Source organism: Argentina silus (genome assembly GCF_951799395.1).
Source record: "Argentina silus genome assembly, chromosome: 11".
Taxonomy (NCBI): domain Eukaryota; kingdom Metazoa; phylum Chordata; class Actinopteri; order Argentiniformes; family Argentinidae; genus Argentina; species Argentina silus.
In genome coordinates this window covers 7,372,680-7,397,629 of record NC_139665.1, presented here as the reverse complement: position 1 = coordinate 7,397,629, position 24,950 = coordinate 7,372,680, and the positions used below count along the sequence as shown (strand labels likewise).

The 24,950-nt window shown below is 49.5% G+C and overlaps 1 protein-coding gene across 2 annotated transcripts in view; it reads right to left on the bottom strand.

Moving 5' to 3' along the window:
* macf1a (microtubule actin crosslinking factor 1a) overlaps positions 1-24,950 on the bottom strand; it is a 164,013-nt gene that overhangs the window by 72,077 nt on the left and 66,986 nt on the right. For both annotated transcript variants that reach the window (XM_083680792.1, XM_083680793.1), the window contains exons 6-35: positions 19,164-19,330; positions 18,730-18,842; positions 18,441-18,547; positions 17,978-18,097; positions 17,350-17,445; positions 15,041-15,168; positions 14,476-14,569; positions 14,066-14,220; positions 13,533-13,827; positions 13,057-13,185; positions 12,736-12,813; positions 12,308-12,469; positions 11,904-12,008; positions 11,629-11,724; positions 11,358-11,483; positions 8,576-8,728; positions 6,264-6,418; positions 5,724-5,850; positions 5,223-5,406; positions 4,716-4,882; positions 4,230-4,408; positions 3,537-3,675; positions 3,036-3,229; positions 2,440-2,599; positions 2,050-2,133; positions 1,786-1,893; positions 1,255-1,353; positions 948-1,070; positions 768-859; positions 528-663 (exon numbers count right to left, since the gene is read on the bottom strand). In XM_083680792.1, coding sequence (XP_083536918.1) covers positions 528-663; positions 768-859; positions 948-1,070; positions 1,255-1,353; positions 1,786-1,893; positions 2,050-2,133; positions 2,440-2,599; positions 3,036-3,229; positions 3,537-3,675; positions 4,230-4,408; positions 4,716-4,882; positions 5,223-5,406; positions 5,724-5,850; positions 6,264-6,418; positions 8,576-8,728; positions 11,358-11,483; positions 11,629-11,724; positions 11,904-12,008; positions 12,308-12,469; positions 12,736-12,813; positions 13,057-13,185; positions 13,533-13,827; positions 14,066-14,220; positions 14,476-14,569; positions 15,041-15,168; positions 17,350-17,445; positions 17,978-18,097; positions 18,441-18,547; positions 18,730-18,842; positions 19,164-19,330 — 4,071 coding nt within the window. The remainder of the gene's footprint in view (positions 1-527; positions 664-767; positions 860-947; positions 1,071-1,254; positions 1,354-1,785; positions 1,894-2,049; positions 2,134-2,439; positions 2,600-3,035; positions 3,230-3,536; positions 3,676-4,229; positions 4,409-4,715; positions 4,883-5,222; positions 5,407-5,723; positions 5,851-6,263; positions 6,419-8,575; positions 8,729-11,357; positions 11,484-11,628; positions 11,725-11,903; positions 12,009-12,307; positions 12,470-12,735; positions 12,814-13,056; positions 13,186-13,532; positions 13,828-14,065; positions 14,221-14,475; positions 14,570-15,040; positions 15,169-17,349; positions 17,446-17,977; positions 18,098-18,440; positions 18,548-18,729; positions 18,843-19,163; positions 19,331-24,950) is intronic.

Genomic DNA, 24,950 nt, shown 5'->3' with positions numbered 1-24,950 from the left:
TATGGAGGCAGATGTTGAGGGTGCAGATCTACAACAGCAGAGCAACTACAGCTAAATGACATTTAGCTCTACACTACAGTTGTGCCAATAAGGGGCCATAGATTAGCCATTAAGCAGGTGTGTTTGATGATGATGATGATGATGATGGGTGACATGACTGCAAGCATGACTGTTGTTGCAAGTGAGGGGAAGTTCACTCCATGCGATAACACAACATGGCTGTTAACCAATCAATGTCCACGAGTCAAAATGGGGATATGGTGATGGGTGTCAAAAATGCACACGTGACGGGCAACACACAACATGCAGCACACACACCGCTCGCAAACACACACACACACACTCGTACTCAGCTCGTGAGCATACATCATATCAAAAAGTAACCTCAAATTCACAATAGGCAGAAGGACGTACAGTAGTTTGCAAATGCAACACATTTGAATAGCATCTTCTAAAGCGGTCATGACCTCCCTCCCCCCTTCCCCCCTTCCCCCCTTTCCCAGTCATCCTCCCTCCCTCCGCGTTACCTTCTTCTCCTCCTCCTTGGCCAGTTGTTCTTCCAGCTGCTGCAGCTGTGCGGTAGAGCTCTCACACATCTGGCTGTAGGTGGCTGTCAGATCATCCAGCTGGGAGGTCACCTGGGCTCGCTCCTCTGGGGACAACCTGATAGGCCAGAGTCACTGTCATTGTGGGTGTGGGTGTGTGTGTTTGTGTGTGTGTGTGCGATGGAGTCGGTCTGTGTGTGTGTGTGTGTCATATGAACGTACTTGCTGGCCTGTTTGGACAGAAGGAAAACCTGGGTGCTCCTGATGGCTTCAGCCACCTCTTCCTTCTTGGCTGCCAGCTGTTCACTGATGGCCTGTGACAGACATGATGGAAAGACGTGTAAGAAACAGAATTGGATCCATCATATTTAATTTCATAAATCAGATGTTGCGGTAGCGTACCTGTTGTGCAGTGAGTGATGACTCTGCGGCGGGGCCCCCTGCTCTGCCCTGGACGCCCTTCACCCAGCCCAGGAGCTCCGACACCTGGCCCACCCTCGCCTGCCTCTCCTCCTCTACCTCTTTCTGCAGGGTGGGGGGGGGGGCACAAAGAGTTGAGGCTCATTACAATCTATTTACCTTTATTTTACTTCGTAAGAGTTGATGAAGTAGATGAGGTGTAAACAGGTCTTGCTGTTGCATTTTGTGACTCGGCACAAAAAGCAAAAGGACAACAGTTTAACAGAATTGAGACGGAGGACAAACCCACCTCTTCTTCCTCAAGTCTCCGCAGTGCATCGCTGATGTACTTGACGTGCTGTGTCGTCAAGGTAACCAGGGCTGTGTATCGTGTGCGCAAGTCCATGAACTGGAATGACAGAAAAAAATGCACCTCATTATATTTACCCATAACTACCTCATTATATGTACCTATAACAACCTCTATATATGTACCTATAACTCCCTCATTATACCTATAACAACCTCATTATATTTACCCATAACTACCTCATTATACCCATAACTACCTCATTATAGGTACCCATAACTACCTCATTATATGTACCTATAACTACCTCATTATATACCTATAACCAACTCATTATATGTACCTATAACTACCTCATTGTACCAATAACTACCTCATTAGATGTACTAACCCTAACCCTATAACTCCCACAACTGAGACACATGTAGAAAAGTATGAGACACACGTAGAAAAAACTTTATCGTCCAGACAATGGCTTCACACAACCACAGTAAAGCACATCTAATAAATGAACAGCGTGTCTCCTCCTACCTCCTGTGTTATGGCATCTGATGAAGAATGCATCCTCCTCCTCTTCACAGGAGACTTCTGAGTCGACTCCACGAACGCTCTGAAGGTCATCAGCTGCAGCTCATAGTCCTGCCAACCCAGACAAGCTTTAGGTGTCACTTTTATTAATAAAGTTATCAATTATACCTTTATGGCTCATTTGAGCTTAAAATGAACTGTGAAACAGACCAGCATCATCTCATGAGACAGTGACCAAGTCAGGCTGTTGACCAAGTCAGGCTTTACCTTGACAGCTGTGCAGTACTGTTTGGAGTGTGTCTGGCACTCATCTAGTTTGGTCTGGTTCTGCTCAATCTCAGCTACTAATGCCTGGGGGATGGACACAGGCCAAAGAAAACAGCTATTCATAGAGGACATTCGTAATTCAATCACAGAGAGGGAGAATCATCCATTCGTCTCAATCAGTCTCCACACATGACTTCTTTTAACCTAGCTATCATTCACTTTCACTTGCTCTGTCTGCATACCCCTTCTCTATCCCGCCGCCGCCCCACCCCCCTTCCTCGCACTGCCTTTCTCTCTACAACAATCGGTGTGTCAAACTATCTATCAATCTATCCATCTACTGTACTTTAGTGTATCTGTCATATTTGTGTATGTCTATCAATCTCTCACCGTTTGTTGTGCCAGTTGTTCTGACAGAACCTTGCTGTCCGTCTGTCCGGGCTGGGTGCTCTCCTGTCTCTCTGTGGTCTCCTCGATCCAGTGGATCAGCGCAGAATGGCCCTCACGGTACTGCTGCAGAACCGACCCAAGGGCGTCCAGGTCCGTTTGACTGAAACATCATACAAATACCCACACAGTGTTCAATGCAATACACCGCTCACTATGCGCGGTTGTATTCAATTCTCAGGGCCAGTCGTGTTCTGTCCTCAAGGCTCCCAAACCCAAGTGTACAGCTTTTGTCTTCCCTTTACCTTCTCAGGTTTACTTGTTCACACGACACAGACCGACATTAGCCGTTAAGTCTATGAATAAATGTGGCCTGGGGTGCAGTGGTCAAGCAGCACGGCTTATAGTGTACACATAAGCCCGTGTTGGCATGGGTTCGAATCCGGCTCATGCCCTGCTGACATACCCTATCCTCCTTATTTTCCTATGTTTCTCTACTGTCTCTATCCAATAAAATCTGAGAGTGGGTCTACCACACTCCCAGAAGCCCCCCGCCCCAAAAGAAAAAGTATACTGTACAGCGTGTCTCTATCACTCACCGGGTCTCCATCTGTCTCTTGACCCCGGCCCACCTATCGCTGAGCTGGGTGGCTCTCTCCTGGTAGCGCTCTAGCTCCGGGCTGCGGTCTGGGTGCAGCTGGCTGAGCTGTGACCCTGCCTCCCGCGCCTGCAGAACCTCAGACTGCAAAGTCTGGAACACCGCCTCCTGGTCACCCAGCTCAGACTGACACCTCTGGAGAACAATACCGAATCAGAACATACCGGATCAGAACATACACATACAGTCATTCCAGAACCTACAGGATTAGAACATACACATACAGACATACCGGATCAGAACACACACACACACAGCCATTCCAGAACATACAGGTTCAGAACATACGTGCTATAACTCACATATTCGTACAATCACAAAGCATACATTTTTCACAACCTAGCCTCTTCTCAAAAATCTGCTGCGACTCAACATCGGTTGAAGACCCAACCCATAATGCACATCCTATCGTACAATGACAATGATAGTGACGTGGTCTTACCGCTAGCTGTTCCCTGAGGGCCTGGATGGCGGTGGTGTCTGCAGGGACGATGTCCTCCTCGCTCAGCCTGCTCTCGTACTTCTTCACCTGGCTCTCCGCAGCCTGCAGACTGCGCTGCAGCACCCCGACGGTCTTCAGCCTGACACACAGAGGACAGAGGAGAGCGTTCAACAGTCTGCCAGGGGGCAGAGTGCCGTGGTTGTGTGACTGGAGGGTGTGTGTGTATGTGTGTGTGTGTGTGTGTGTGTGTTTGTCAGGGGTAAAATTTGCTACCGTTCCTCATTCCGTTCCATGCCTTACAATGAGTCAGTTTTCCGATTTGTACCACCACCAGCCTCCACTGGTGTGTATGTGCTTCGTGCATTTCCCTAAATATAGAGTCGTACAGGATTTGCGACTGTGTCTCAAGGAGACAAGTGCTCAAGTGAGATTATGTATGTGCTAATGCATATGCGTGCATGAATGTGTGTGTGTTAGAGATTATGTATGCTAATATGTTCGTGTGCATGAATTAGTGTGTGTTAGAGATTATGTTTGGTAATATGTACGTGTGCATGAATGAGTGTGTGTTAGAGATTATGTTTGCTAATATGTACATGTGCATGAATGAGTGTGTTAGAGATTATGTATGATGACATACACGTGCATGGACGAGTGTGTGTCAGGAGTCTGTCGTCAGCAAGAGCAACTCACTTGTGCAGGTAGACGGAGGACAGGTTGTGTAGCCGGTCGATCTTCTCCACGGCCAAGTTGAGCTCCGAGCGGAGCGTGGGCACGCTGGAGGAGTCGGGCTTCTCTTCAAAGAAGCTCACACAGCGCCGAGACACCTCGCCCACACTGGAGCGTAGACCGTCCAGGTCCGACTGCAGGTTCTGACAGTGGGAGTCAGCAGAAAAACGTCACAATGAGACCTACTGAAATTCTTCCTGTGCTGACTATATATGGTCATATAGGCCTTCCTGTGCTGAGAATCATTCACTTATTGATTCAGATCTAATCGGCTTCTTGCATGTATAGTTTGTCCAACCTTTAGAGGACAGATGCTCGATTTCCCATGTTATATGAAGAGAATTATATTGTTATTGAACATCCTTCACTCACGTATGTTGATCTTCAACCTATGAATAATGGAGTTGGCATTCTAGTCACCAGCAGGTGGGGCTGTAGTGCGGTACTGACCTCTTGTTCTGTGATCTGGACCGTGTTGTCAACGTTGTCACCAGATATGTGGCTAGGGGGCGGGGTCTGGATGCCCCGCATCAGCCTCTGCTCCGCCTCCTCCAGGCGCATCTTGATGTTCTGAAGCTCCGACAGGTACAGGCGGGAGACGGACTCATCTTTTTCCACTGAGAGAAATAGGGGGGGGGGGGGGGGGGGGGGGAGGGTGAGAGACAGAGAGAGAGAGAGAATTTCAATCACACTTATAAGACCACAAAATCATTAAATTAAAATCATGAATGATGCCTTCATGTCAGAGAAACAGAGACAAACATATGCAGTAGCTGTGGATCTCAAAACCTGCTCAGCCCTCTTGTCCTCCTTTCTACCTCCATGTTAACCAGAAGGTCCTGTCTGTCTCTCTACCTCCATGTTGACCAGCAGGCCCTGTCTGTCTCTCTACCTCCATGTTGACCAGAAGGTTCTGTCTGTCTCTCTACCTCCATGTTGACCAGCAGGTCCTCCTACCTGTCTCCATGTTGACCAGCAGGTCCTGGCAGTGCTGCTGGGCGTTCTGGGCATCTCTCTCCAGCTCCCGCCTCTCTGTGGGGGTGAAGAGGGCGCTCTCCCGGCTGTCGGACAGGAAGTCAGAGAGGTGGGCTTCCAGGTGGTCCAGGGCCTGTTCCCTTTCCGATGGAGCCTGGGAACGCACCTGGGGGGGGAGGTACATCACCACAACATTAGAATAGTGGATCTTAATACACGTTAACTAACACATTACTATACTAATACACGTTAACTAACACGTTACCGTATTAATACACATTAATTAACATGTTAACTAACACGTTACTGTACTAATACACGTTAACAAACATGTTAACTAACACGTTACTGTACTAAGCAGTTACTTATATAATAACTTAGGAGGACATTTTGACAGATATCTTGATGAAACATGCCAGTGGACAGTTTTAGTCTGACTAAATGGCTGTGCAACATTCCAGGGGTACAAACAGCGTCCCTCACCGTGTCCAGACCCCAGGAGGAGACGGTGCGGACGTCCTTCTGGAGGTAGTGCCAGGAGACCACGCTCTTCATGTTGACATGCAGCTGGTGCCACAGAGACATCACGTTCTGGTACAACTGCTCCATCCTGTAGGAACATGTCAAACACACACAACATGCATCAGTACATGTGTGAGCATGTGTGTGTGGATGGGAGTATGAGTATGGGCGCCCTCACTGAATGATAGATACAGTAAAGTATCTGCATATCAGCGGAGGCTGGTGGAGGTAGAAATCAGAGGACGGGCTCATTCTAATGCATGGAACGGAATCACGAATGGTATCAAACGTGTGGTTGATACCATTCCTCATTCCATTCCATTCCATTCTATGAGCCCGTCCTCCATTTTCTACCTCCACTGATATGCAGATACTTTACTGTACAGATCTTTCAGAGGCAGTGTAGCTAACAGCACTGTTTGTGTGTTCTTCACTTTTTACATATGTTGAAGTGTGTGTGTGTGTGTGTGTGTGTGTGTGTGTGTGTGTGTGTGTGTGTACCTGCTGGCGATGTCGATGGCCTCCTGGTTGGGGGGTGGGACAGTGAAGCAGACAGACGGCACCATGGCCTCATTCCCACTGGGGCTGATCACCTTCCACTTGGTCCTCTGAGAGTTATCCTCCAACACACACTCCTCCCCTCGACTGATGGTGATCTGGGGGAGGAAGGGAGGGAGGGAGGGGGAGGAAATGGGGGTGTTGAGATGGAGGGGAGTTGAGAAAGAGTGGTATAGATATCGGGAGAGAGGAGTGGGAAAGGAGAGGACAGGACAGGAGAGGAATGTGTAATGGCAGAGAGAGGTAGATGGAGAGAGAAACATCCAGGGGTATGGGACGGGGCAGGTCAGGGAGAAGGAAAAGAAATGGAAAATAAAGGTTTACGGCAACAAATGTATAATTCAACATAAAATGCAAATGTTCATGGGTGACATGTAGTTAGCAAAAGCCCTACAACGTAATAATAAGATACTACAACCTATAACCGTGGCATATTGAATTAAGCAGCCATCTCAAAACCATGAGCCGAAATGACCGCTTCGATTCATGGCTGCAAGTTCCCATGGGGAGAGTTAGGGTTTCAATTTGGCATAGTTTAGTACTGTTTGGTTGTACAATTCTAAAAGGATAGAAAAAAAACTAAAACGCTGTCTACTTGGCAAAGCAATGGCTGTGGGCAAGCCTTTCGATGTAACGCACGTGGTCTGTCCATTTAAATGATTGCCCCCAACCCCCCCCCCCCCCACCCCCTCTCACCCCGCCCCCTGCACACATACGTTCAAATTGCAAAGCGAGTGTACATAGAACTACAATCGTCTGACTGACTGAATAAGCTTGGAGCGCGGTGTTCAGTTCAGTTCAGTTCAGTCCTGAGGTTACCAACTGATCTGGGGGCGGTTTAGTTGAATTAGCTCATACTGGCTAGGGACAGAACTGCTACAGGACCGACTGATCTAGAATCAGTGGATAAGGGTTTCGAGCGGCGCGTATGCAGTGTGCAGTGTAAGAGCCGAGCGCTGAGGTGAGAGGAGGAGAACATCAGCAGCAATACCTGAACGTTAGCCTTGCCAGCCCAGCGGCACACGAGAAGAAGGGAGGAAGAGGGAGAGACGGGAGTGAGAGAGGGACAGATAGAAGAGGGTAGGAGGGGGAAACGAAAGAAAGGAGAAGAGACACAGGAAAGGGAGGGAGAGAAAGATTATTTTTGCTGTGTTGTCAAGCCCTTTGGGTTGTGTTTTGTTTGTAAGAGCTTTACTGGTGAAAGAAATGCACCAATGTCGCTTTCACTGACTAGGTTTCCAAATGATGAAGAGGAGAAAAGGGAAAGAGGAAGCCACCTTAGACGATTGAGGTTTACCCCCTAACAGTGATCCCTGCTCATGCTGCCTGACACACGCTTCACTGGGTAAACCTTCTCAGCGGCCCTCCCTCACACGTCAGATTATTATAGCCCTGTCCTCAGCACCTCAGCTTCTGTGCTAGCTACTGGAGTGGACGTGCAGATGTGTCCGCTGAGTCGACACAGGTGGGGATGAATATATAATTCAGAAGCTTTTAAAGTCTCTGGTGGCGTGGGCAGCACTTTGGGCCGGTCATACTGTACTGGAGACAGCCTCAGCATCTCTGTGAGAGTGCAGGTTGCGGTAGGTGTCGGTGGAGACATGGAAATCTCTGCTTCACTTTCCAGTGCTACTGAGGCTATTTCAGGTGCTTCTGATCTGGTGTTGCCTTTCCGCTATGATCTAACGGCAGAACCCGACAAATATCGCTGCATTCTTCGCTGCAGAAAACATCTCTGAGCACTCAAGAAGTCAATAAACTCAAAAAGTCAACAATTACTGTTGCGACATTTCCAGATGAAAAATGTCGATTTGAAAATGATCCAAAAACATTTCACAGCACAAACACTGAGCTGTTAATTGTGTACTGTGGCAGTGTAATCACATCCATACGTGGTGCTTGGGGTAAACAAAGCTGCAACATTTCAACAGCTTTAACGCTTCTCTCTGCCCGTCAACACAAGGTGCTGGAGGTAGGCCAGAGAACACCTGAAAAAACAACAAACATTTGAAGTCGGCTGTTAAAATGGCCATTGAGACAGCCAATGAAAACCATTCATTTCTAGCTGGGATTCAAGCTGAAAACTGACTGGTTCTGTGCACCGTCAACGGTGTGACGGAAGCAGCCAATGGCTACAACTGACGGCAGGGGCGGGGGCGGGGCTGAGGGAGGGAGTGCGGGGCACAGACGTAACAATTGGCGGTGAAGTGAAGTGAGCTGGTTGTCATGGTAGCATGGATGGTAGCGTGACATACCTCGATCTGGCGGTAGTCACAGATGGCCCGGATGGGCGTGGTGGTTCCCAGGGTGGTGTCGGCACTGCGGGGCCGGAGCTGGACCACGGTCTTGGCCCGGCCCACCAGGCTGGCTACCGTACTGCGGTATTCAATCAGCTGCTCCTTCTCCTCCTGTAAGACACAGAGATTGGCTCAATGAGCGGTACTTTACTAACCCACACATCAGCCAACCAAGTTTTCTGTCCATCTATACATTTTTAAAGCATTGATAAATTGTATGTTTCCCAAGCTAAGGTTGTTCTATGATTCGATTCAATTTGCAACTTTGGATAGTTGTATCTCAACAACATCAATATGACAAATCAAGAGGCAATTTACCAAAAAGCTTGAAATCAATTCTTTCTGTTCACCTGAAGTCTATTGTACTCTAATTAGCCTAGCTTACATTTAGCCTATCTTATAATTACCCTAGATTACACTTAGCCTAGTTTACAATTAGCCTAGTTTACAATTAGCCTAGCTTACAATTGGCCTAGCTTACAATTAGCCTAGCTTACAGTCCCATCGGTGACGCTGCGACCATGTGTCTTGACTCAGCAGTGGTGTTGGACATTAAACATAAACCTGGACATTAGTGTCACTCTTCTTCGTGACATGTACAGTCATAAAGTCATTTCCAAAGTAATACTGCAGCATTTCATATCCGCTTTCTCCCTGACAGAACGCTTCATGAAGTATTCATTAGGGCTTCAACTCTCTTCACTCAGTGCGAATGGCATGACACTTTAGAGCTGAATTTCACACAGGCCGCACACTGAGCTAGCATTAGCATTGGGTTAGCGCTATGACAGGTCAATTATAAGTCAAAAGGGTGATACTGAGCTAGGATTAGCATTAGCATTAGCGACGAGTTAAACTTGATATTGAACTCTGGGATACAGCCACTACTTTGCAATTGTATTATGAAAATAACGCCCTGGGGATACTTTATTCAAGCCAAGCTTATGAACAAATCTAGACAAGGATCGAGACAAATCTAAACAGAGACGCAACTGAATTGTGAGTATAATGGATACAAGGAAGAGGACAGAGAGAGGTCTTGTGGATTTGTTGGCCCTCATTAAAAGGCATTGACCGTCTCCCATAAAGCCATTGACTGTCTCTCATAAAGCTATTGACTGTCTCTCATAAAGGCCTTGACTCTCTCTATTACTGTACAAGGCCTGTGTGGTTGTTTTTGGGGAGTAGATCAGAGGCATCTGTCGATGTCCTGTTTAATCTCCCCCCAATGAGAGCTGGAACAACACAGCCATGGAAACTTCATTATCCGCCCAGTGTGCAATAGCCTGTTCACACTAAACACACACACGCTGGCTCATACTGGGCACACACACACACACACACACACACACACACACACACACACACTTTAAAACTCCATTCACACCAAACACACACACGCTGGCTCATACTGCACAGACACACACACACACACACTGGCTCATACTGCACACAAAGCTTGCCTCATGAGTCATCTTGAAAATGGCACAAACTGTATGACACACACACACACACACACACACACACACACAAAATACCACACAGATCGATGAAAGCACTCGTACATGGTGAATAGTGTTAAGTAATCATGCTTTTAGTGCCCATCCACATTGTGTACCAATGAAGTTCCAACTAGGGTGCACTCATCTGTGAATGTCATCTGAACTCTCTCCATACTCTGTGTTCCAACGTCCCGATCGTTCCTGTAACCTCTACCTGCTCTACTGTGTGTCCCTCTTATCAGTCATGCCCAGCTCCACCAGTGCCAGTGTGTGTCTCCCCTTTCATCTCTGTGCCCAGGGTGGGCGCTGGGGGGGGGGGTGCCATCTGCCTTGTGTCAGGGTAGTCACCCAGGGGGCCGTGACTCAGCAGTTCGGGTGGAGCAGACTAGAGTGGGACTGGGGTAGGCTATCATTGGCTAGTGGGACTGGCTATAGCTGTGGGCCTAGCAGAGCTACAGTACTTACTGCACAATCACATGCTAATACTGTAGCTATGAGCTAACTGTACATTAATAACATGCTAATACTATAGCTATGAGCTAACTGTACGTTAATAACATGCTAATACTGTAGCTATGAGCTAACTGTACGTTAATAACATGCTAATACTGTAGCTATAGTAATATCACATGCTAACACTGTAGCTATTAGCTAACTGTACACTAGATATTGTGACCAAATGAGTCATCATAACAAGGCTGCTAGCAGGGACCACTGAGGCTGAGTTAGCACTCTGGACACCACTGCACCACTGCATCATCTACATCTGGTCATCAATCACTTCTGTTTGATGATTTGTGCCTCTATGACTCATGCTTCGCTGTGATTGGACACTGGGATGGTATCCGAGTAAACCTGGGGATTGACATGGCATAGAACGCCATTTTAGAAACGGAAACGAAATATATCTTTCAAGGGATTTCGTTCCCTGATCGCTACCGATGAAACATTAAGCCATTACAACCATTCGGACGCTTTTAGAAAGCTTGAATGTTACATACCGGACCTTTAACTCACTAACTGCCAAAGAACTCTGGAACACTCACCACCAACAGTGTTTTATGTGGTATTTACCTAGCAACAATACTTTGATTGGCTTTTGGGGATTTTTGGTGAAGAAAGTCACCCTTGGCACTCTAGAAGGTTGACAATTTGGGCGACTTTATTCACCCTCGGCACTAAATGAGTTAGGGTTAGGGTTAGAAAGAAGGAGAAAGTGTTAGAGAAGGCGTCCGTACCATGGAGTCTTGCAGCAGGTCCTCCAGCTTGGACAGTCGGCTGCTCTTGTCGCAAGTGTACTGTCTCTTGATGGTCTCCTGCAGCTGACGCAGGTACGTCTCACAGTCCCGCGTGTCGCTCACAAACTGACGGGAGGCAGGGAGACAGGGATGAGCATGGGGCGGTCACGTCATCCACACACACCTCATCCACACACACCTAGCAGTCATCCATACACAACTAGCAGACTCAAGGACCAAGACAACAGATGAGGGTTGACCGCTACAGTACCTGATGGTAGGCCGTGTTGTCTTTGAGGTGCTGTTCCACACACACACACAGCTGACGCACCCACTGCCACTGGGTCTGCAGGGCCGCACTGTACGCCTGCAGACAAAACGCCACAGTGTTTGAAAGTGTGTGTGTGTGTGTGTGTGTGTGTGTGTGTGTGTGTGTGTAGTTTGGAGTGTTAGGGTAAGGTTCTGTTAAGGTAAGGTTCCACTGGATGAAGAAAGACCGGATGTGTACGGGTCATTTTGTGTGGGGTCGTTGCTAGGCAACCTCACCTCCACCGTCTGCTTGGCCGGGTGGTTCTCCTGGCAGAGCCGCTCAGCCATCTCCTGCAGGGTGTGCATCACTTCCTGTTTCTCCTCCAGCTCTGACCTCATTTCCTGAGAGGATGACAGAAAAGGGTCAAGCAAGCACCCGAGCGAATATCACACCTGAAACGAGCGTGTGTGTGTGTGTGTGTGTATGCATCTGCGTCTGTGTCTGGGTAGCAGTGTGTGTGTGTGTAGCAGTATGCATGTGTGTGTCTGTAGCACTATGCGTGTGCGTGTGTGTTTTAGCTGTGTGCGTGTGCATGTGTGTTTCAGCTGTGTGTGTTGTGTGTGTGTGTGTGTGTGTAGTAGCGCGTGCAGCAATGTGTGTGTGTGTGTGTGTGTGTGTGTGTATCCCCCCGTCGACTCACGGCGTAGAGGTCTCTCTTGGCGTTGACGTGTGTGTTGCCGTGGCCCCAGTCGTAGGCCAGCTCCTCCTCCTCCCTCTCGTTGAGCCAGATGAGCTCCTCGGTGCAGCGGGACACGAAGGCGTGCAGGCTCTCCAGGCAGCGCAGCCTCCACGACGAGTGTTCCTGCCAACACAAAGGATCCGTGGTGAGGACACACACACACACACACACACACACATAGCTACACACACATGCACGCACAGACACAGCTGTGTGTGTAGCTCAATTGCAAACACACACACACACACAGTGAGACACAGACAGAATGAGACACAGAGTGGGACACAGACAGACAGACAGACAGACAGACAGACACACAGACACACAGACACACACACACACACACACACACACACACACACACACACACACACACACAGGCTCCTCACCAGTAGTTTGCAGTATTGGTGCTCCAGCTTGGCCAGGGTCTCAGAATAACTGATCCTGAAGTTAGGAGAGACGTTGGCCTGGGAGAGAGAGAGGAACAACACAGGGTCAACACAATGTGTGTGTGTGTGTGTGTGTGTGTGTGTGTGTACCTCATAGCTATGGGTTAGGGTGTGTGTGTGTGTGTGTGTGTGCGTGCGTGTGTGTACCTCGTAGCTGCGGGTTAGGGTGTGTGTGTGTGTGTGTGTGTGTGTGTGTACCTCGTAGCTGCGGGTTAGGGTGGGTGTGTGTGTGTGTGTGTGTGTGTGTGTGTGTGTGTGTACCTCGTAGCTGCGGGCCTCCTTTAGGCTGGTCAGCAGCTCCTCTACGGCCGTGTGGACGCTGTGATGCTCCTGCAGGTTCTGTTCCACCGACGGCAAGTCTGCCCCCCACTCAGCACGCTCTAGCAGGTCCTACACACACACACACACACACACACGTTCAAATCAACTCATCAAACCTCAACTAAACTCTTTTGCAAAACTCATGAACAGAAACCAACATGTTGGTTGAGTGCATCTACTGTCCCATCTTTAATACCTGTAGACACTCCTCCCATGCGTGTGTGTGTGTGTGTCTGTGTCTGTGTGTGTGTACCTGTCTGTCTGTCTGTCTGTGTGTGTCCCACTTTGTGTGTGTGTCTGTCCCTCTCTGTCTGTGTGTGTCTGTCTGTGTACCTGTCTGTCTGTCTGTGTCCCACTTTGTGTGCGTGTGTGTACACGCCCGCGCGTGCGTGCATGCGTGCGTGCGTGTCCCTCACCTGCGTCTCCTCCACCCAGCCCAGCAGTTCGTAGATGAACCTCAGGCTCCCTTCGTCCTCCGATGACGACATGGCCACCAGCTGAGAGCGTGACATGGGTCTCCTGAGCAGGACGGCCCCCACGGCCCCCACGGCCCCCAGCAGGGTCTGGGCCCCCGTGGCCAGGGAGAGGCCACCATCCTGGGCCCGCAGGGCCGTCTGGTCGCCCCCCGTGATGGGGGCGAAGTGGCCCTTCCTGTAGACGCTGGAGCACTGCAGCCTGAGAGAGACCAACTCCTCCTGGAGACAGGAGACTCTGGAGATAGGGATGGAGAGAAGGATGGAGAGGGATGGAGAGAGGGATGGAGAGAGGGGGGTGGAGGTGGAGAACTGTTAGAAAACAGGCGAAGTGGTTGTAGCTTCTTTTTTGGTTTCTGTCTCACACACACACATACTCATTCCACACGCACACACACGTAATCACTCCACACACACACACCCACACACACACATACACACACCCACACCCACACCCAGCCACACCCAAGGCTCACCTGAAGGCCAGCTGGTCCACCTGGTAGTACTTCTGGTCCCGGAGGAGGTTGAGGTCCAGGTTGAGCTGTCTGACCAGAACCTCACAGTCCTGCAGGTAGACGGCCAGCTCCCTCTCACAGCGGGGGGCCTCTCCACTCTCCACCAGGGACATGTCCTACGGGGGAGGGGGGAGGGGAGGTGAGACAGTGAGTAAAAGGAGAGGGAGAAGAAGAGGCAGAAGAGGAGAGGAGGAGAGAGGAGAGGGAAGAAGAGGGTGAGTGAAAAAGGGTCAAAGAGGGTAAAAAGATAGAGGGAGAAGAAGAAGAAGAGTCAGACTGAGTCCACATTGAACGAGGGATGAGAGAGAGCAGAGGAGCCAGACGCAGAGAGAGAGAGAGAGAGAGAGAGAGAGAGAGAAGGCTGTACTCACGGCCTGGAGTGTGTTCTTGGCCAGCGTGAGCTTCTCCTCACAGTCCAGAGCCATGTTCTGGATCTTATTGGCCTTCTGTAGCAGCAGCTCCAACCTGGGGGAGAGACATACACATACACACACACACACACACACACAGCGCACACGCACAGACACACACACACACGCAGTTAAGAAATACTGTAAGCACACAATATTATTATGCCTAATGAGGTCAATGTCAACAAAACGGTTGAAAAATCAGTATGGGTATGGTTAAGGTTAGGGTTTAGGGTTACAGTTAGGGTCTAGGGTTAAGGTTAGAGTTTAGGGTTACGGTTAGGGTCTAGGGTTAAGGTTAGGGCTTAGGGGTAAGGTTAGGGTTTCGGATTAAGGTTAGGGTCTAAGGTTAAGGTAAAGACCATGGTCTAGGGTTAGGGTCCAAGGTTAGGGTTAAGCTTAGGGTTTAGGGTTCCAGTAAGGACCAGGGTCTAGGGTTAAGGTTTGGTTTAGGGCCTAAGGTTAGGGTTATGTTTAGGGTCCAGGGTTAGGGTTAGGTCCAGGGTTAGGGTCTAGGGGTGCTGACCTCTCCACGGCCGGCCGCAGGGCCTTCTCCCTCTCCAGCATCTCCAGGATCAGCTTCCCCCACTCCTCCTCCAGGTCATTAGGGTGCAGGCCTGGGGGCAGCTTGACGCGCCCAAACTCCATCCATATCTGGGACACACACACACACACACACACACACACACACATTTGAATGCTTGATTTGGATCCACAATGACATGGTTAGGGTGTGGCAGTACCTGTACTACAGTATCATTCTACAAAGCACATCGCTGCACAACCATTTGCACTCTCTCATGCACTCACACACATGCACTCACACACACACACTCATTGGGAGTGTTGTTGCTGCTATCTGGGACACTTCATGATATCGCCATTGTTTTGCTATTATTATCGTTCCCTCATTTTGTTATTATTATGACATTGCTGCAAATTGAGATTGATATTGTCTGATTGTGGCGTTGTCGAGGAGTTGCTTACCCTGAAGCATTTCATTACATGGTATGGTGCAGACTGTGTAAATAATATAATAATAATATATGCCATTTAGCTGACGCTTTCATCCAAAGCGACTTACATTGCAGTGAGCGCATACATTTTTCAGGATATATGGTCCCAGCGGGAATCAAACCCACAACCTTTGCGTTGTTAACGCCATGCTCTACCGACTGAGCCACAGAGGACAAATGACCAGTAGAATTTGATTAGATTTGATTCTATTAGATTAGAATCTGATGACACTGGTGATGGGACAACAGGGGGAGAGTGATTTCAATGTGTCAGATTAACCCGAGTACTATGTCACTTATTGTCTTGTCTCACTTATATTGTACTATGTCACTTATTGTCTTGTCCTTACCTCATTGCACTACCGCGTATTTGTATTATTTGTATTATTTGTACTATTTGTATTTTGGATGCTGCAATGTCAAGGAACTGAGCCCAAGAATGTTACTCCCTGCCCTCGTGTATGAGACATAACAAATAAACGTGAAACGTATTCATTAATGTTATTATATATTATCATACAGCCGCTAGTCGGTCTGAAGGCCTGCTAGCGAGCGCCCGTCACTATCCCTCCTCACAACTTCCTGTTATTTCTGACACACGGTACAGTCCACTGCTCTGATCCAATCACGGCAGCAGGCACGTCGCACACATCCAATCAAAACACAGCGATGCACACCGTTTACGTTGATACCGGCGCTGGGCCCAGACAGACAGAGATACGATCAGGAAGAAAGGCAACATGAGGACACGAAGAAGGCTGTTGGGTGAATCACATGGGAGCAGCCTTTCTTCATGCGAACAGAGCGTTATTTTAAGGTTATTTTTTGGAGCGGGGAAGTCCCACTCTTATAATTTTAATCTTTTTATTGGATAGAGATGGTGGAGAGAGACGGGAAAGTCAGGAGGAGAGGGGATGTCAGCAGGGCATGGGTCGGATTCTAACCCATGCCGACATGGTCTTATGTGTGCGCTGTAGGCTCCGGTGCTTGACCACTGGACCACCCCAGGACACTGGACCACTCCAGGACACTGGACCACCCCATGACACTGGACCACCCCAGGACACTGGACCACCCCAGGACACTGGACCACTCCAGGACACAAAAGAATCATTATTTTGAGATCAAAAGGAGTCCTTTCCGATTACTGATCATATCTAATAAAGACCAGGTGATGATCGGATGATCTGTATAATCAGTACTGGGCTCACCCCCAAGTCAACGACTTGACCCAGATATGGCAGGGTATGGTCATAAGTCATCAACACACACACACACACACACACACACACACACTGGTGAGAGAGGGACCGATATGCCAAGGGATAAAAGTAGATGATTTGACACAAAGGAGGAATTATAAATGTGTGTCTTCTCTCACACAGAAAACGATTAAGAACAGCATGAGGTTTTCAAAATGCCCTGGCTCTGAGGCAAGACGACACACACAGACACACACACACACACACACACACACACACACACACACACACACACACAGACACACAGACACACACAGACCTCCTCAGAGCCTCATGATGCAGTGTGGCTGGCTCGTGGTGGTAACATTCAGCTCATACTTTCCTTCTCTCCCTCCCTTCTCTCGATCGCCCTCTTCCCCTTGTCAGTAACTCAATTCACAGCTGAATTCAGTGTTACTTTCAAGCACATTAAACACTGTGTAGCAGACAGGCTTTGTGTTCTGCGGATAATTCTATCTATTTATCTAAGTGTTTGAAACAACTAAATGTGTTAGCATTTGTTTTTTCTCTTGTCTGTGTGCTGAGGTTGTTAGCAGAGTCATGTCCCTCTCTCCTACCTCCAGCAGCTTGTAGAGGTGTTCGACACAGCTCTTCTCCCTCTCCTTGGCAGGGATCTCTGTCTCCTTCAGATGAACGTACTCATTATAAAGTGCCTGAGGGAGAGAGAAGGACATTGATCAACGTGTCAATACTATACAATATAAACTATACTATAGATACCATAATATATACAATAATATTATGATATAATAGTGCTATAGTATAATAATGAGTTGCAGACTCATCTTTTCACTGTAATTAACTGTACTGCCTACCTGTCATTGCCATTGTATATAGCCATTCCATTGTGTACATTGCTTTTATTGCTGTTTATACTGCTGTTTATATTCTATTTATTTTTCAATTTATTGTTGCACTCCTCTGTGGCACTGTCACTTTTGCATTTCACTGTATACTTGTATGCACGTGACAAATAAAGGATCTTGAATCTTGAATATATACTATACTAATATAGCTACTATACCACAAGACATTATACTACAAAATTACAATTTATACTACAAGAGGTACTATACTACAATATAGTTCTCTTCCTTACTCCTCTCCCCTTCCCTTCCTTTCTCACTGCTTTCCCCTTCCCTCTCTCCTTTTCCATGCACCCTGTTTCCCCTCCTGGTCCCTCACCTTGAGCTCCAGAGGGTTCTGGGGGAAGTTCTTGTTGGCCATGAGGGCCGTGTGCTGCCGGCTCCACTGGAGCAGAGAGGAGAACCGGGTCTGGTACTCTGACCAGCGCTGGTCCACCTCCTAACACAGAGAGATGGAGAGAGAGAGGGAGGGAGGGAGAGAGGGAGGGAGGGAGGGAGGGAGGGAGAGAAAGAGAGAGCAATAGTGAGAGAGAGAGAGAGAGAGAGAGAGAGAGAAAGAAGGCAGAGAGAGAGAAAGAGTGAGAGAGAGAGAGAAAGAAAGAGAGAGAGAGAGAGAGAGAAAGAAGAGATAGAGAGAGAGAGAAAGAGAGAGAGAGAGAGAAAGAGACAGGAAAAGAGAGAAGGGAGAGGAAGTGAGTGAGTCAGTGACGGAGGGGTGTACAGCCAACCCAACAAGCTGTTATTTCAATCGTCACTCCAGTTATTGACAGGAGGGAACATACGTGTGCAGCGATGCCCTCCCCTCCCTCGGGGATCTTGGGGAAGGCGTCATAGATGGAAGAGACGTAGGTGATGACAGACTTCTCATCCGGAGACGGCACGTCCACATCTAGAGGAGGAGAGGAGAGAGAGACGGAGAGAGGGAGGGAGGGAGGGAGGGGGGAGAAGAGAGAAAGAGGTCAGTAAGATATTGTAACACAGAAAGTAAGATAGATAAACCGAAAGAGAGACAGAGACACAGAGACACAGACAGACAGACAGACAGACAGACAGACAGACAGACAGACAGACCTTCTGCGTCCAGTAGTCTTGTAACTCCGAGGGACTCAGCGATCTCAAAGGCCTGCTCCAGGTTGTCACGGTTACTCTGCCGTGCAACCACCTCCATATCAATCAGGTCTGGCCTGCAGAGAGAGAGAGATCACTGAGTCAGCATGACGGGAAAGAGTGTGTGCGTGTGTGTAAGTGTGTATGTGCACATGTGTGTGTGTGTGTGTGTGTGCATGTGTGTAACTGTGTGTGTGTGCGTGCAACTGTGTGTGTGTGTGTGTGTGTGTGTAACTGTGTGTGTGTGTGCGCATATGTGCATGTGTGTGTTAGTGTGACTGTGTGTGTGTGTGTGTGTGTGCACGTGTGTATTTCTGTGTGTGTGTGTGTGAGTGCACGTGCACGTGTGTGTGCATATATGTTTGTGTGCGTGCGTCCGTGCGTATATGCGTGTGCACCTGAATCTGTGCAGCAAGGCGTTGAACATGCGTCCGTCGCTCCAGGAGGAGGAGAAGTTGACGCAGCGCAGGCCGGGGTAGCCCTCCGTCGCCTGCTTGCTCCACAGCAGCAGCTTCTCCTTGGCAGTCAGGTCCCCCAAGTCCCCGCTCACATAGATCTCTGAGATCTGGAGGAGGAGAGAAGAGGAGAGAGAGAGAGAGAGAGAGAGAGAGAGAGAGAGAGAGAGAGGAGGGTTTTTAGGACACAAACAAACCATTCGCAGTCACTTTCTTAGTCACTATTGCAGAGAGAGAAAGTTCCGGAAAGAAATGTCTCATACAGTGGAAAGGTGAGTGAGTATCTGAGGTGAATCGAGCGTCTGAGGTGAAGCTGTGTCTCAGCTGGAAGAGGGCTTCCTTCACTTTGATTCCCCTCCCTTCGTATCTTCCTTCATATACTTTCTGTGTCTCACAGCGAAATGGATAATCATCAATCATAATCAATAACTAAATAATAACTTGCCTATTGAAGCGACGACTTCATTCAATGTCAGTGATATAACTTTAGTGTGTGTCGAGTTGTTGGGTTCCTAACCATGAATAAGCAACATGTATCTGAGTTTACGGGGAGGAACGTAAACTCTCTCTCTCCTTCTCTTTCTGTTGTTCCCCTCCTCTCTTCTTCTCTGAGGTGTGAACCCCCCCCCCCCCCCCCCCTCTACCTCACCCCTCATCACTCTCCTTTTACTACACTTTCTTTTTTTCTTTGGCTTTGTTCATCTTCATGACGTGGGTGATGTATTTGCAGTGTCTGGCAGTGGCTGGTTCCTGTCATCAGTATTCCTCTTTCATCCCTTCTTCTCACTCCCCGTCTCACACTCGTCGTCCACCTCCTCCTCCTCCTCCTCCTCCCTCCCTCCCTCCCTCCCTCCCTCCTGTCTCTCTGGTGCTAATATAGCACAGAATGAAAGTCCAGAGGGTGCCAGGAGACTGCAGCAACAGCCAACAGAGAGAGAGGGAGGAGAGGGAGGAGTGGATATGATAGAGGGAAAGCCAGGCCTACCTATACTAATAGAGCTCATCACAGACACACATACGCTCACACACGCACGCACACACTGCATTCTCTTACTCCCTCTCACATGCACCATACACTGGCTGCATAATGCATGCTCTCTGTCTCTCACACACACACACACACACACACACACACACACACACACACACACACACACAAAATCCAATTCCAACTGAAACAAAATCAAAGAAAATGCATTTTAAGAACAGATGGGACGTTTGGGTGTGACCCATAAATCTGTTAAATATCTACTCCAAATGAAGACTTGTGATGTCTGCAGAGAGAGTGGGTGTCAGTTATGATATCATACTTTGAGTCTGAAAATATCTCTTTTGGTTGTCGAGCTACAGTAGGCCAAGTGGATTCACGTCCGGTAACGGAACGATGGTAACAGAATGACTGCCCTTGCTAATCCATCCATTTTCAAGATGGATTTTTTTTCTAATTTAATTTCCCAAACCGACTCTTAGCTTTCATTTGACACCCGATGTGATACTGTATGCGCCTATGGATTTACATGTCGGTCCTCATGGGTCCTAAACATAGAACTGGCCTACAGTGTGGTTAGGGTTACTCTATCCCCCTCTCTCTCTGTTCATTTCTCTATCCATCCTCCCACTATATCCCTTTCTCTCTACCTCTATTCATCTCTCTCTCTATCCCCCTCTCTCTATTCATCTCTATCCATCCTCCCACTACATCCCTCCCTCTCTGCCCCTCTCTCTATCTATCCCTCTCCTCCCCCACCCTCTCCCCCCCTCTCTCTTTATCCTCTCTCAATCTATCCCTCTCTTCCCCCCCCTCACCCTCTCTCTCTATCCCTCTCTCTCTCTACCCCCCTCTCCTCCCCTCCCACTCACTCTCTCTCTATCCCCCTCTCCTCCCCTCCCACTCTCTCTCTATCCCTCCCTCTCTCTCTACACCCCCCCCCTCTCCCCTTCTCTCTCTCTCTATCCCCTCCCCCTCTCCCCTTCTCTCTCTCTCTATCCCTCTCTCCTCGGGTTGTTGTTGTTCTTGAGGTTGTCATGAGGGGCTGTTATCACTTGGCTGCCAAACAAAGACGTGACATGAACACAACTTTGGACCGCTGAGGATTCTATTAACAGTGACATCACTGCCAGACAGCTGGAAACAGTAGGTGTGAGTGAGCGGCAGTGACATCATACTACTCTATAGAAATAGAAAATAGAGCACAGACACACACACACACACAGGCACATACACACGCACACACACAGGTCACAAGACAGACGTTAAGACAGACACGGTATTAATCCTCTTTAAGATGATCTAACCCTGGAGTGTGTGTGTGTGTGTGTGTGTGTGTGTGTGTGTGTCTGGAGGTGGTGTTCTCACATAAGCTTGCCAACCCTGCCTGCTGTAACGAAGCGTATGCTACATGTATATTATACACACACACATCCTCTCACCCCTGGGGGCCCTGAACAGGCACCATTTATAACCAGGGTTCTTTGATGTTGGCAGAGGGAGAGATAGAAGGAGGGGAGGGAGAGAGAGGAGAGGAGAGGAGGAAACAGATAGAAAATGGAGGGCAGGCAGGGAGAGAAACGACGACAGAAGGAAGAGATAGATGGAGGGGAAGAGGCACAAGGAGGGGATAGAGAGAGGGGTAGAGAGAGAGGGACAGAGGGAGAGAGAGAGAGAGAGAGAGAGGGATAGAGACAGATAGAGAGGGGGATAGAGTGAGAGGGATGGATAGAAAGATGAATAGAGGGGTGTATGGAGTCCCTAAGGGGCCGTATGCAGCAGCAGTGTTGATGAATGCACATCTCAAATCCCTGTTTATTCAGATGAGAGACCAGACGCTGTCACACACACACAAAGGCACTGTCATGTACACACAGATTGCCACTGACACACACACACGTCATGTACACACAGATTGCCACTGACACACACACACACACACACACAAAGAAGGAAGGAAGCCTGAAAGAGCCAGAGCCAGGACTATTGATCGCTATCTGACACAAACACTGGTAAACAGGAGCCTTTGTGGAGACCCCTCCCATGACTTATATTAGTTCCTCCCATGACTCAGCTAGGCCCCTCCCATAACTCAGCGAGCAGTACTGACAGAGTTAAAGAGATGTGTCTAGTTGGGTTAGCGCTAGCAGTACTGACAGGGTTAAAGAGATGTGTGTAGTTAGGTTAGAGTTAGCAGTACTGACAGGGTTAAAGAGATGTGCATAGTAGGTCCTCACTGTAATGGAGCTCAAATGAGGCCATCGATTCCCTTAGCTTTCCCCCCAAACAACCTCTACCTACTTTAGCCCAGAACAGGGGGGTGAGCTGGTAGAAGTAGGGGAAGGACGCATGCATTCTTTACACACACACACACACACACACACACCCCCGCACGGACACAGTATGGGAGCGACAGGGTAGAGAGTGGGTGGTGTGAGGGAACTAATGAGTGATGGAGAGGGGGAAGGAGAAAGACAAAGAGATGGCCTGGGCTGTCTTGATTAGGCACCGGGGACCCAGTCAGGAAGGACGTGAACATGCAGAGAGCCTTTGGCAGGGGGGATAACAACCAGGACACACACACACACACGCACACGCACACACAGCCATTAACACATTCAATGACAACTCACATTCAGAAATGCCACCCCCACCTGACCCAGCACGGATCAGCCCACCTTCCCACCTGAGCAATTAAAAGAGACAGATGGAGACCCTGACCTGAGGGAAGAGCCTGGGCGGGACCGGAGGGGGTGAGAGGGGACTCTCTGTCACAGAGTCCAGAATCTCTGATGAGCTGCTGGTCATGCCTCCCCAGTCCGCCTGGGAGGCGCCCCCTGTCTCAGGGGAGGTGAGTGGCAGGTCGCTGGCGTACCCGGAGGACAAAGGATCCTGTACTGAAGGCGGAGGCCCTCCATGTTGGACATGTCCTGGGGTACCCCAACCGACCCCCTCCACCGCCATGGTTTCCTTGGGCCTTAGAAGATCGGTGGTCATACCGGGACTGGAGGCGTCCATTTTGGCTCGTCTGGTGTTCTCCTCAGAAAGCCGTACTTTGAGAATGTTTGCAGTCACGGGGGACGGAGCGGGGGGTTCAGCACGAACCTCAACCTCCTTGGTGTTGTCACTGTCACCTCTCCATACCGGGGAGCCAAAGTCACTGGGGTACACTGTCCTGACGACACACAGGCGCCCCCCGACCTCACGGATGTGGACCACCCCTTTGTGCTCCCTTTCTGGAGGTGTGTCGACAGTCCCTGCTACACACCCTCCTTCCTCCTCCTCCTCCTCCTCCTCTTTCCCTGGCTTCCCTTTCTTTGGTCGTACGATCCAGGGCCTTTCCAGGACTCCCTGGACTCGCTCCTTTACCCTGCAGACACGCCCCCCTCCGGGGGTGCTGCTACCCTGGGCTGGGTGGGAGTTGACGGGGGTGGGGGTCTCACTAGGTGGCCCTTGGCTGCTGGTTGCTCCCTCCCCACTCCCAGGCTGGCAGGAGACGCCCTTCCATGTTGGACTGGGTTCAGGGGACAGTTCCAGGACTATGCTGCCGCAGAGCCCACCCATGGACCCACTCAGGGTGCCAGCATGGTGGGTACCAGGTACTGTCAGTTGGGAAAGGGCTTGGGTGTCAGGCACTGCTAAGCTGGGTGGTTTGGTTTCAACATCACTCTTGGTATCGATTGAAGCCACTGTTTCAGCAATAGTAGCCTTCTCTTTCTCTTTCTCTTCTTCCTGCTCTTCTCCTGGTACAGGGCCTCTCCCTTTTTCAATGTCTTCTATTACCAGCCCTTTCCGGTGCTTCTTTCCTTTGCGTTTCCGTCGAAAACGGAGCTTCCGTTTTGGGGACAGGGGAGGGGCACCCCCGGTACCTGCCTCACGGGGCGGTCTCACACACCCCATGGAGCTCCCCATTTTAGGGAGAGAGAAAGAGGGGGGGGAGGGGTGGAATGGGAGACGGGGAGAAACAACAGCAGAAATAGAAAGTCAAACAGAAGCCCTCAGGTGGACAACTCCCATACCACTGTGATGTCAGCTGTGGGGGATTCAGCTCCGGTCGCCTGGCGTGAGCTGGAGCTTGGACAGGACCGAGACACAGAGAGACAACATCATTGGTTCTGTTCACCTTCTAGCCGGGTTCAGTCTGAGGCACTGCACACTTGCGTGTCACAGCAAAGCCCTGGTCCGTGCCGTAAGTGCTTCTCCTCTCCGTCCTTCTCTTCCCCCCCCCCTCTCCTCTCTGCAGCTGTTGCCTCACACAGACTCAGGCAACGCAGCGAGGGCCTGCCTGCTCTCTCCAGGGCTACCCCCCTGCCGTCTAGCTCTAGGCTCCGACACGGAGGTCCCAGCAGGGTCCCATTCACGTCAAGGACATCCGCAGAAAACCACGTCAGCACAGCGTAAGAAATAATGGATTAGGCTTGGCTTGGGTTGGGTTGGTTGATTTATCTCAGGGTTTGGCAGGCAAGAATGGCAGGTCGGTATGGCTCATACTGCATCAACAGTCCAAAGGCTGTGACTCTTGTATCAGACATTCAAAGTCAATCTTGTTGTTTTGAGCCCCTCAGTGTTGTTCTGGAGCCTCTCCACGCTGCGTGTGATGACTGCAGAGTCTCAGTGGTGCTCTTGACCGCGGGGTCTCTGGCAGGGGGGTAAAATCAGTGCCTGTCTCATCTCTCTGCCGCTCCTGCAATGTATTTCCTCAGTGTGAGATGCCAGAGAGCTGCAGTGCAGACACACACTCT